The sequence below is a fragment of the Thunnus maccoyii genome, chromosome 5 (assembly GCF_910596095.1).
Source record: "Thunnus maccoyii chromosome 5, fThuMac1.1, whole genome shotgun sequence".
Lineage (NCBI taxonomy): Eukaryota > Metazoa > Chordata > Actinopteri > Scombriformes > Scombridae > Thunnus > Thunnus maccoyii.
The window spans coordinates 6,126,817-6,139,216 of record NC_056537.1 but is presented as its reverse complement, the minus strand read 5'-3'; the positions used below and the strand labels follow the sequence as shown (position 1 = coordinate 6,139,216).

General features: G+C 39.2%; 1 protein-coding gene across 3 annotated transcripts; it reads right to left on the bottom strand.

Annotated features, from left to right (window-relative positions):
• Positions 1 to 306: 306 nt before the first annotated feature.
• On the bottom strand, positions 307 to 9,066 carry cpa5 (carboxypeptidase A5). Of its 3 annotated transcripts, none has more exons than XM_042411944.1 (12): positions 9,008 to 9,066; positions 6,004 to 6,203; positions 5,579 to 5,660; positions 5,258 to 5,392; positions 4,964 to 5,068; positions 4,395 to 4,496; positions 4,181 to 4,282; positions 3,968 to 4,078; positions 3,522 to 3,612; positions 2,261 to 2,460; positions 1,968 to 2,052; positions 307 to 657 (listed from the first exon to the last, which is right to left on the bottom strand). In XM_042411944.1, the coding sequence occupies exons 2-12, from the start codon at positions 6,069 to 6,071 to the stop codon at positions 470 to 472; spliced, it is 1,269 nt and encodes a 422-aa protein (XP_042267878.1). In that variant the 5' UTR covers positions 6,072 to 6,203; positions 9,008 to 9,066; the 3' UTR covers positions 307 to 469. The 3 variants fall into 3 exon arrangements, with proteins under 3 accessions (XP_042267878.1, XP_042267877.1, XP_042267879.1); XM_042411943.1 differs by lacking the exon at positions 9,008 to 9,066 and adding an exon at positions 7,804 to 7,891; XM_042411945.1 differs by lacking the exon at positions 9,008 to 9,066 and adding an exon at positions 7,641 to 7,752.
• Positions 9,067 to 12,400: the final 3,334 nt, after the last annotated feature.

The following is a 12,400-nucleotide window of genomic DNA, read 5'->3' as shown; positions in this document are numbered from 1 at the left end:
AATTCAGCTGGATGAAATCTAACCACTTCTAACTCTTACTGGTCCCATTTACTTAGAAAAACCTGAATGAAAAAAGATGGAAATGCCTTTGGGACAGAAGGCAGGTAAAAACAGTGAGGTTTTTATATGCTTATGTGCACTTGTGTAGGTGATGCTTGTATCAACAAAAACAAACAAAACAATTTTGAAATGTTTCATTTTCTTCCGTTCAGTATGAGAAATATTTACTCAAACTTAAAATGGGATTGACAGGAAATGTGACAGGATCAGGGAGAAATAAATTCAGATCAAACAAGACAGTTTCACTCAGTGAGCCCATTCATTTATCTGTTTGTGGTTTTCATGATGTTTTAAGAGTCATGGAGTATGATGATAAAGATGACATTAGTCTTAAAGATGACATTTTAAGGATGACATTTGCCTACAGTGGTTTCTCCACAGAGATTTCCACTTTTACAGACACATTAGTTTAGTAGGGGTTCTTGAAGGTGTGATCCATGATGGTCATCAGAGCCAGCCAAGTCTCCTGGGCGGTGGGGATGATCTGATTGGCTGGCAGGATGAATCCGTAGCGACCAGTGTCCCTCAGCTCGAAGGTGTAGGAGTATTTGATGCCCTGGTCGTAAGTCCAGTCAATGGTGCCACCACTGGCTTGGTCTGCAAGTGAGACATTTATTGTTCAGAACATTTTTTTAAAGTGTGTCTTAAAACAATAGTCAGGTGTCCATATGAAAATTGAAATAGGTTTTGTTCACTGTAATCATTCGTCCTGTTCTGACCATTAGAGGATCCCCTCCGAATGTGCTTTCAATGTACGGGATGGGGGCCAAAATCCACAGTCCTTGTTTTAAGCAAAAATATATTGAAATGTTTGACTGCAGATGGTATGAGGCTTCAGCCATGTGAGTTAGTCAAATAAAGTGAATATCTTACACATTTACAATCTTTTTAATAAAATATTTCTTTTTTAGTGTCTTTGTATCTTTTGCTGTTCAGCTGCAGTGGAAGGATCACAACAAAAAGAAGGAATTTACCACTAAAAAGACTGTAATTTTGAAAGATATTGACATGATTTGACTAATTGGGACAACCGAAGCCTCATATTAGTGTCAAATAAACGTTTATATGCAATTTGCACAGAAGTCTGTGGATTTTGTCCCCATCACTTACACTGAAAGTGCAGTAGGAAGGGATCCTATAGGCCAGTATGAACAGGAAGAATGATTACAGCAAGAAAAACATGTGTCAATGTTCATTTGGTCACGTGACTATTGTTTTAAGAGGATAGTAAACCTGTCCTTTAATTATCAAGCTTGTCAGTGAGTTTACTCTCAAATCTTTAATACAGCATTTAATTTGGTCGAAGATGATGTTTTCAAAGTGCTAAAGGGTCTAAAAACAAAACGGATTCCTGTGCCTCACAGCTGCTTGAATAAAATCAAAAAGAACCTCATCAGACTTTAGACTCATACTTAAGTTACTGTTGGCAAACACACAAAATGACAACATCTCCCAAGGATCTGTTTTTGTTGGTTGGATGTTAACTTTGCACTGGACCTCATAACTAGTTGCAGATGTTGTTACTTTGGGGATTTGTGACACAAATACAAAGCTTCAAAAGCAGTAAATAATAAGTAAGAAAGGGCACTTCAGCACTGAGGATGCCCTAAATCCCCTGAGCTGGAAAGCATTTATTCTGCTAAACTGTAAACTGACATTTCTGCTTTTGATTACATCCAGTTCTTGTTCCTATGGAAGTTGAATGCACTAAGTGGCTTTGGACATATGAGAGTAATATATCATCAGTAACAGTTAATTACTCAGTTAATCTGTAGTTACTCTGTTTAAAAGGGGATTAAAGTACAACCACTACTAAAAGTAATAAGAGGAGGAAATGACATTTGCTGAAAATGAGAATTAAGTGGGATGAAGTAAAACCAATATATAACAGTGTTGCTGAAACTTACAGATGGTGGTGATGATGCTGCCGTATCTGTAGCGAGTACCGTACATGGAGGCAAGGTCAGTGATAGCCCTCTTAGCCAGGTTGTGCTGCAGAGAGAGATTACTATAATCACATACAGATGCCTCTTCACAGTTTCTCATGTTTTGTTTGTTATATTATTGTTGCATATTCTTACATTTCTAACATTACAGACAAATCTGCAAAGGAACGATAAAACCACAGAGCCCAGAGAAGAGATCAGCCAACTAAAATTCTGAGTAAAGAAGTCAAAAAAGGCAGATGGTGTTTTTTTACCAGCTCGACCTGGTCCCTGGCTGGAGTTCTAGTGTAGCCGTAAGGGTACAGGAGCATCTGGGAGTAGGAATGGATGGAGATAAAGGCCTTGATGTTGCCATGGGACCTCACAAAGTCCACAATGGACTTGACCTCAGACTCAGAGTGAGCACTGGGTCCGCGGTAGGTCTCTGAGCAGGGGTTGCCGCTGGCGCCGGCTCCTACAGATAATGAGAACAGAATCAGAGAAACAGCAAGGAAACAGATGCCACTGTCTATAAAGGATTGCTGCAGTCACACAGCATGATTAAAATAAACTGCCATGGTGACTTAGTAGATGCTAATAGACATAGTGCAAGGGTCTCCACAAAACGTAATCACCGATATATGTATGTGAGAGTCTTATATGTGTCATTAGTATTGTGTCCTCAGCTTCTTGAAGAGCATTTTGTGACAAGTCTGTGCAGGTGTGCTGCCATTTTGGCCACAACACTCTTGATGTGTAGGATTTTATTTTTAAATTTGGTTAAAAAAAGACAGCAATGCACATCACTAAAATTCTACTCATCAAAAATAAATTGTTCAAAAATTTAAATAAAGGTCAAATTAAAAATAAAGAGTAATTATCTATAATATAATCCTTGACCATTTTGACAGAACAAAACAAAAACATGATAGATTATTAGACCAGATTAATTTAGGGCGTGACGAGATAAATATTGGTGTAGGAAATAAACAACACTAAATCCGTTTATTTTATGAGTCTTTTCTGTTTTTTTCTTTGGTTCTTTCTTGTGAAACACTGGATAGTTTAACCTCTTTAGGCCTCCAGAAATCATTTACATCACACTATCTAACAAAGAAAATCACAAACTGCTCACAAATCAAATCATGTATATTATATGTATGTACTCTATATTTTATTTCACTTTATTTTATAGTAAATTTACAATTTACTGAGTGTATACATTGTTCCCAATTTTAATCACTTTGTTTTTACTCACTTTATTGTAATTTGAGCCGGATCAGGTACCTAAGGCATTTCACTACACATTATATTGTGTATAACTGTGTACGTGACAAATTAAACTGAAATTTTGAATTTGAATTTGTTGTAATCTGACATATATGGGGCCCAAAGCATGTATTGCTCACACTTAGGGGTCTCTATAGGGTAAGAAGTTGAGAACCACTGCTTTAGACTACAGGTTTAGAGCTTAATGAATGCTGAGAAATGCGTGTGGTGCCTTGGTATATTCCCACAAAGAGAGAAAGACATTACCACCAAAACCAGCATTCCAGTTCCTGTTGGGATCGACTCCGACACAGCTAGAGCCACGGTTGGGCTTCCTGGTCTTACGCCACATGCGGTTCTGGAGACATCAGAGTAACAAGTCACGGTTTGTTTCTCCTTCTTCCTCTTCTTCTTCTTCTTATTATTTACCTTTGGCTTGTAACATCAGTATTTCATCTGCTTTGTTTTTGTGTTTTTTCTTTGGTTGTCAACATTATTAACACTACTAATTATTATTTCAATATAGCTAATTTAAATCTACCAATTCTACTGTATATATTTGATGTGCATGAACATACAATATCAAATGGTGCAATACTCTTCACATGACACTTCTTGCTGCAAGAGTCATGAGAACTTTGAGCCCTACAGAGGGTTAAGAAATCCTTCTATGAATGAATATCTCAATCAGTAAAATGCTATGTGAGACTCACAGTGTTGTGGGTGAAGTAATAGCCATCAGGGTTGGTCACAATCTCCAGGAAGATGTCCATATTGTCGAGGATGGCGGTGAGAGCAGGGTCACGGCCGTAATCAGTCACAATCTAAATGTAAAAGACACAAGTTGCAGTGCAGAAGATCAGTGGTCAGAAGCTGCAGAGACAGTTAGGGGAAACAAAAAACAACCCAAGAGTCATTTAAAGCACCTTCTTGGCGAACCAGGTACCACTGGCCTGAGTGACCCACTCTCTGGAGTGGATTCCAGTGTCGATCCAGATGGCAGGACGGTTGGTTCCACCAGTGCTGAACTAAGAAACAAACATACTTCATAAATTCTCTTTGTTTTGTTAAGAAAATGCTTTACGTATACTACTATTCTCTATGAAGCACAATAGTACAGCCTTTATTTCTTTTGTTTACCTTGAGCACATTCAGGGGACGACCTTCATAGCTCTGACCAATCACCAGCTTGCTGACCATGTGGGGATTCTCAGCCACCAGCATGTCCTGGAAACTGTAGATCTAAACCAAAGACAAAATCCCAGTCTTTATAAAGATTCTCTGTAGTGTCTTGACTGAGTCTTAATTTGTTGTTGTTGTGTTATTATAATAATCTTGTAGATAATCTAAAAGACGCTTCTAGTAGAAGCCAAGTAATCAGTGACTGCTCTACTGTCAAGAAAAAAAGTGCTGATTGTGCTCAGATGGAAGTCAAATATAATGCAAGTACAAGATTCAAAACAAACAGATTTTGAATGCAAGCAATCAGGGCCAGAACAATAAACCTGAGTGAAAAACAAATAGATTTGTTTTACATGTGTCCAGAACGAATGTCATTCACAAATACCCTGATTTTAAATTTCTAAATCTTCCTTTTATACATTAGAATCAAGGATTATATCAGAAGTATTCAGTGAATGCTGTTTGAGGCAGCAGTATACTTTTACTGGACAACAGCTGCTTTGTGTATACAGAGTTTGTGTACTCACGTCACTGATGGTGTGGTATCTGGCGTAGTCGTAGCTGTCAGTGTTTCTGGGCTCAGCAGCACGAGCAGCAGATTCCATCTCCTCCTGCTCTTCATCCAGCATCATCTGCAGGCCAGAGACACCATTTATATTTGAGTTAGACATCAACAAAGCTATTTTAAAAAATTCCATTAGGCGATTACATTGAGCTGATTGACATTTAAAAAATCAAAACAGGTGCGGTAAATACAGATGGAAAGTAAATTCTGCTCCTATTTCAACCTGGACTTGAGGATCCAGGCTGTTACGTCATACCTGCAGGTCTTCAATCATGATGGAGTAATCGATGGCCTGAGTCTCCAGAAAAACTTTGACAGACTGCAGGCTGTGGAAGGGAACTCTGACATCCACAGGAATGGCCAAATCAGTCACGTCCCTCCAGAAGTCCAACTGAAAGAAAACACAGACATCATGCAACACATTAAGTCAAATGAAGTGTCAATTTAGTGCTTAAAGTGCTTAAAAACAAATTGTTTTGTTATATTAAAAAAAGACAAAGATAATAAAGAAAAAGGATATCACTTATTTGAGGCTTTGAATTTTATTTTAGAGTATTTTCAGATGACGATGGCTGACCTCGAACTCGACCATGTCCTCCATGGTCTTGATAAGAGACAGCTGGACATCATCCTTTGCAGTAATGCGAAGCACCTGATGTCTGTAACAAAAAGAAACAACAGAGTTTTACAACCTTTTACTCAACTCAAGAACCCAGCGCTAAGATGATTTATCATGTACTTCCCAGGATTCAAGGTTTAATTCCCAGTGTGACTTCTATCTTCCACATCAAGCTGAACTAAATACTTTTACAATTTGGTGGCCTCAAGTGGGAACAAGGGTTAAACTTTTAAGATTTGGTTGGAGGCCAATAAATGAAGAACTTTTATTATTGGAATTAGAGGTTCAGTAATTATTAGTTCACATACACAGTTCAAACATAAAGTTTTATTCAGTTGCACCCTACAAATCCACCAGTGAGAGGTTTTGAGAGGCCCACTTACCCCTCAAATGTCTCCTTGCCGAAAACGGCCACAAACAGCGCGGCGAATGCAAACAGCCCCCTCATCATGACCACCAGTGTGAATGTGGCGGGGTCGAACACAGACTTTTATGGCCAAATGTGCCAGGTCACATGTCCTGACCACGACCTTGCTTAAGGTGATGAAGGTGTGTCAACAGCTGCTCCTGTTGCCACGCCAGCCTGAAGATACCAGATGAAAAGTTGCATCATGCACTCTTATGTTTTTGACACATCTGAAGCTGTGTTCAGAGAACACATGTTCTCAAGAAAGAGGAAGGTTGATCAATATCTGCCGGCTTTAGTTTTGGTTTATTCAGTCGTATTACATATAGGTTACAGCACTAGTCAAAAGTTACGTTAAGTCAAAAGGACATACTTTCTCATGGGAAAGTGTGTCCAAACTTTTGACTTGTACTGTACATGTTATACACATAGAGGGCTCATTACAGCACCATAAAGAGTCTGTGTAAAAACATAGGGCTGAATTATTTTCAGTATTAATTCATCTTTCAGTTATTTTTCAATGATTAGTTAAATTGTTTGATCGTACGTAGTGAAAAATGCCTTTCACCAGTTTACAGACCCCAAAGTGACATCTTCAACATGCTTCTTTTGTCCAAAACATATTCAATGTACATATATATAAAGCACAGAAAAGCAGCAAATTCTCACATTTGAGAAGTTGTCACCAGAGAATGTTTTATAATTTCACTAAATGAAAGACTTTATTGATTAATCTGTTATCAAAATAGTTGTCTTTATTTTTTTACAAGGTGTTTTTATAGCAACAAAAATGGCTCTGCATCATGTCTATGACTAATAAAACATGTTCTTGTTGCTGTAATATTTGTTTTTAAAGATTCTTTACAGAAATGTGCTCACCAATAAATGTGAGTTTTCATTCTAACCAAAATGGTATGTTTTATTGATACATTTTTTTACTTTTTCTTCTTTTGTTGTGTGGATGGTTTCTGTGAAATTTTATAAAACAGAATACAATGAAACAATAGTAGGTCATTGTCCACTCTCAGCTGGCGTGAGGTGCTGCTCTGAAGTCTGTAAACAGCTCAAAATGGAATCTCACTGCTCAACAGGAAGTCACGGCCGACCACACTGTGTTTCAGCTTCATCCTCTTTGTTACTGTTTGGGCAACACTGTAATCAGCGGGCAGCTTCACTGAGCTAAATTTAAACCAGCTGCCAGGGATACATGCACTCTATTTGTGAGCTGAGAAGAGCTTCCAGACCAGAGAACTTGAGCTGTCAGAGAGCAAAAATGCACATCTGGTGGTTTTGAAGAGTTTCTTTTCAAAATGAGATATACACCAAAAAAACGTGATGCCTGCACTAACAAACAGAAAACCTGCATCAAACACTTACTTGACATAAATAGCCAACTTTTGCCTTCTACCTCTTAAAGTCACATTTTAGTGAGTGTAGTCTATGAGAATGTTTAAATATTGAACAACAGACATCAGATAACATTTTCTGCATTTTTTCTTTCCTCATATAGATCTAATGTCCTTATGACAACATATATCTGCGACACATTTGAAAATGTAATCTCTTATATCCAGTTCATACGATAGCAAAGTAAAGATCCTTGACATTACTCACTAATACGACCTCTCTCCACTGTTCATGTCCCACAATCTGCAAGCTCGTGTTGCGCAACCCAACTGATAACGACGTTGCAAAGGAAAAGCAAAGAGACAGAAAGCGAGGCAGAGTCAGGTGTGAAAAACACCTGCTGGAAAGTTTCTGATTCACAGAGACTTACAGTCCGCAGCCATATGGCCCTGCTGAGGTGTCGTCGAGCAAGACGCTGAACTCCTACCTGCTCGGTTTAGGCACTACTGAAGGTGTCAGATAAGTGCTGAAAATACAGACATATCTTAAATAATAGACGTCATAATGATACAGCGTTTTGAGAGTGTACAGCTTCCTTATTTTGATGTTCCATCTATTTTAAAACATGGTGTTGGGCAGAAGAAATGTCATAAAAAACAGTGGAATATCAACTCATAATACACAAAGTAACACTAGTTTCCATGAAATAATAGTTTTATGATTTTGACAGAAAAAATCAAGAAAATAAAAAGGTTTGAAAAGGTTTATGAAGGCACAAACAATTACTGCATATTGCTTCTGCTCTTGGCTAAATAATGTTCTGTGGTGGGCTAGATTACCAGGAGGATTACCAGAAGGCCCTAGACCCTCAGGGGCCCCAAAGGTTGTTTGTGGCAACTACTTTGCAGTAATTTACTTACAAATTTATTTGGTAATATACTCCTCTAACGCAAGATTAAAAGCTGAAATAGTAAGGGTCAGAAGACGAAAACAAAGGAAGTGAAGGCAAAAAGTTAGAGTGAGAGAAGGCATGTGTGGCGTGAGATCATGAGATCTGTGTCAAATGCATGAGTCTCACAGTCAAACCGTGACACTTGGCAGCTCTGGGCTTAAAACCAGCTCCAATGCAAACCAATGGCTGATGTCACACCTCGCTACCTCCATCTTTATACACAGTCTGTGGTTAAGTCACTAGTTTTCATACTTTTAATATTTCAGTTGATGCTTATGTGGTGTGTATCTTCAAATAAATGTGTTCTTCCTAAAATGATCTCAAACTAACTGTCATACAATAAACCTGGGGTTGTATCCCAGCAAAGAAATACTGGTTGCCTTCGGGACCCTGGGGAAAATGGTTTGGAGGAACATGAGTGCAGCTTATTCCAGCCCTGTTGAATTCTCAGTAGGGTGAACATGTCAAGTGGTGCAGAGCAGGTGGACCAAAATGCCGGAGACCGTAGACAAAGCAAGGCTGAAGAATAACTTCTTTATTCTAGGAACATGAAGGCAAAAATAAAGCTGGTAGATCAGAGCAAAACAGAATACAGAGCAGATCCGACAAAACTGAACTGAAGACCAGGACTTAAATATAACCTGAACTAGTGAAACAACAAGGAAAAGGTGGCAAGACTCACCGATGAGCACGCTGGGAGCCGATTGGCTGGGGAAGACACAGGGAGCAGGGCAGGGCTAAGGAGACTGAATGCAGGGCAGGTGTAAAGGGAAAAGCAGGCGAAGAAGGAGGAAACAGAAAACCAAAAACCTAGCAACACAATGAATACAGTCCAACTAATAAAGGCAACTTAAATGATATCATGCCAGATGTCTTTAAAGATACAACTCAAAACAGCTTTCCCCCACTCAGTCCAGTCCAAACGAAAAGGGAGAAAAGTCTGAGAGCCTCTAAAGGACTGGTGGAGAATGGCAGCTTGGAGTCAGACTGCGAACAGATTCATAACAGAACAATGATGGTAACTGGGGTCCAACTTGAAAGGGACCACAGTTTATCTTATAGTTGTAATCTGTCCCTTTCTGCAGTGATGATGCATCATCTAATGATGCATTTGGGAAAATTTTTGATTGCATTGTTGGTATGCAATAAAGATGTGAAAAAAACAACAACAACTGAACAACTATCTATTTACGAAAGCGATTAGGTCAGAAAGTATTAGCAGAAGTGGCTGCTGACCGGGACAGAGAATGTAGACGACTCTACCCTAGATGGTATTACCCTGGCCTCCAGCACCACTGTAAGGAATCTGAGAGTTATTTTTGATCAGGATATGTCCTTTAACTCCCACACAAAACAAATTTCAAGGACTTCCTTTTTTCACTCACATAATGTTGCAAAAATCAGGCACATCCTGTCTTAACGAGATGCAGAAAAACTAGTCCAAGCATTCGTTACTTCCAGGCAGGATTATTGCAATTCATTATTATCAGGCTGCCCTAACAAGTCTCTAAAGACTCTCCAGCTGGTCCAGAGTGCAGCTGCACGTGTACTGACAAAAACTAGAAAAAGAAATCATATTTCTCCCATCTTAGCTCCTCTGCTCTGGCTTCCAGTAAAATCCAGTATTGAATTTAAAATCCTTCTCCTCACCCACAAAGCTCTTAATGATCAGGCACCATCGTATCTTAAAGAGCTCATAGTACCCTATTACCCCACTAGAACACCGCGCTCCCAGGATGCAGGCTGACTGGTGGTTTAGTTTCCAATAGTAGAATGGGAGGCAAAGCCTTCAGCTATCAGGCTCCTCTCCTGTGGAAGCATCTTCCAGTTTCAGTCTGGGGGGCAAACACCCTCTCTATGTTTAAGAGTAGGCTTAAAACTTTCCTTTTTGATAAAGTTTATCATTAGGGCCGACCAGGCTCGCCTTTGACCAGCCCTTAGTTATGCTGCTATAGGACTCCCAGGGAACTTCCCATGATGCACTGAGCTCCTCCTCTCCATCTGTATGTATTCATATACAATTACTGCATGTTACTAACTTGGCTTCTTCTCCGGAGTTCTTTGTGCTTTCTCATCCGCAGGAAACCTCAGGGACCGGGCTGTGGCCCTTAGCCATGGGGATGTCCTTCTCCAGCTGTTGGTGCCGTTTGTTGTTGCTAGTCATGTATCTATTGTTGTTGTTGTTGTTGTTGTTGTTATTGCTGTTGTTGTTCTGCCCCCCCCATCTTTCTCTCTCAACCCAACCAGTCAAAGCAGATGGCCGCCCACCTAGAGCCGGGTTCTGCTTGAGGTTTCTGGGCTCTTGGGTTTCTGTAAATTAAAGAGTATAGTCTAGACCTGCTCTCTGTGAGAAGTGCCCTGAGATGACTTTTGTTGTGATTTGGCGCTATATAAATAAAATTGAATTGAATTGAATTGAAATACTATGGCCAATTTGTAATCACAATGAGGCACAAACACTTTCCAATGACCTGACCTGGTCTTATAGAGGCATGGGGAGGGTTCACTCCAAAACGACCCACAGCTGTGTTTCTGTAGGACAAAATACATCAGCACTACTTTTTTTTTTCTCAGGGAAGGATTGTGGTCATGGTTAGAGGAAACCTAATGATAGAGATGTGATGTGAAACCTTGTAGTCAGATGCTTTTTTACACTCAACCACCCAACTTCCCGTTTTGCTGCTAAATATTTAAATTGTTTTCTGGTTGTTCTAAGCTGTTTGAATAATTGAGCAATGCTGTAATTTTTCTGAGGAAGACATGCCTTAAGTCAAGTGTCTGGGGCAAGTAAATTTTCAGATCTCGCCTAGGGTGCCACCTACAGTTTAGAGGCAACACTGAGCATGTTCAGCTGGCAGGTGTGACAAGAAAAAAAACCCCAATTAATATGTCAAAATAGCCACTTATGGACTATAGCACTTGTTTTTTTTTCTTCTTTCACCACCCTCCACCATACAGATGAAACAATGAAATAACAGATTTCAGCTTTAGGTTTTTATGTGTGGAAAAGAAGTGTACAGACTTCTGCGGGTCAAATTAGGTAAATTCAGTGTCTGCAGCCACACTTTGTGGTTTAAGATGATATGGTGGGTTTATTCTTAAGCATCATGTCAAATGAAGACATCTCTGGAAATGGTAGAAAACAGCTGTCTGAGAGTTTAACAAGCTCTGGAGCACTGAAGGAAATTGTCTATTACACATGTTCATACCAGAGAGCATAGATCAGACATCACAGTGAAGCAGAGTGTTGCTGAAAAACAGCATCCACACTCTTCCAAAGCTGCTCCATGATAGATAACACCATCTGACCTGTCAGGGTGTCAGGGTGTTGTTTCCTTTTGAAAAGGCCAGTAACAGTTCACAGAGGAAGCTGTAAACCACATAGTTTCCTGTCACTGAGGCAATGGGACTCTAGCTGTTTGACAGGCGTTTCAGTGTTAACCACAACACATCGGATCACAGAATAAACCAGCTGTGGGGTGTGGTTGGTATCTGTGTGTGCCTGTGTACAAGGCTTATTCCAATGTGCATTTTTCACAGTTGACATACAGTATATTGCTTTTTTACAATATATCTTTAAGAAATCATCAAAATATCATGATTAGGTAGAATAAAAAATCTTCAAACATTTATCAGAAACAGTAAAATCTGAAATTAGCACTACAGCAGGTTGAATCTGTCAAAACACACGCATATTCTTTGTTATGATGAGTACACGCCCCCGCTGCACGCTGGTTGGTCGTCCCGCCCTGCGGTGGCGGCTTTCTCCATTCCTATTGGTCAACATGAAGATCCATCAAAGCGGAAGTGCCGTGTTGGGTATAAATTAAAAGTGAATGGGACCTCCTGAGTGAAACCAGTGTTAAGCTCAAGAGATGACGCAAAGATGGGACCGGAAGTGAAGAAATTTTGTCTTGAAAATTAAAGAAAATGACTGTGACGTAGAAATACAATAAAAATATTTCTAAAACAGTACAATACTCTCTCATTATATTATATTATATTATATTATATTATATTATATTATATTATATTATATTATATTATATTATATTATATTATATTGTATACTCTA

Excerpts from the sequence above, each read along its gene's own strand:
- cpa5 (XM_042411944.1), bottom strand. The coding sequence starts at position 6,071 with ATGATGAGGGGGCTGTTTGCATTCGCCGCGCTGTTTGTGGCCGTTTTC. Across the intron at positions 5,069-5,257 it reads TCATGATTGAAGACCTGCAG|ATGATGCTGGATGAAGAGCA; the intron begins GTATGACGTAAC and ends TCTGGCCTGCAG. Across the intron at positions 2,461-3,521 it reads CTGGAATGCTGGTTTTGGTG|GAGCCGGCGCCAGCGGCAAC; the intron begins GTAATGTCTTTC and ends CATTATCTGTAG.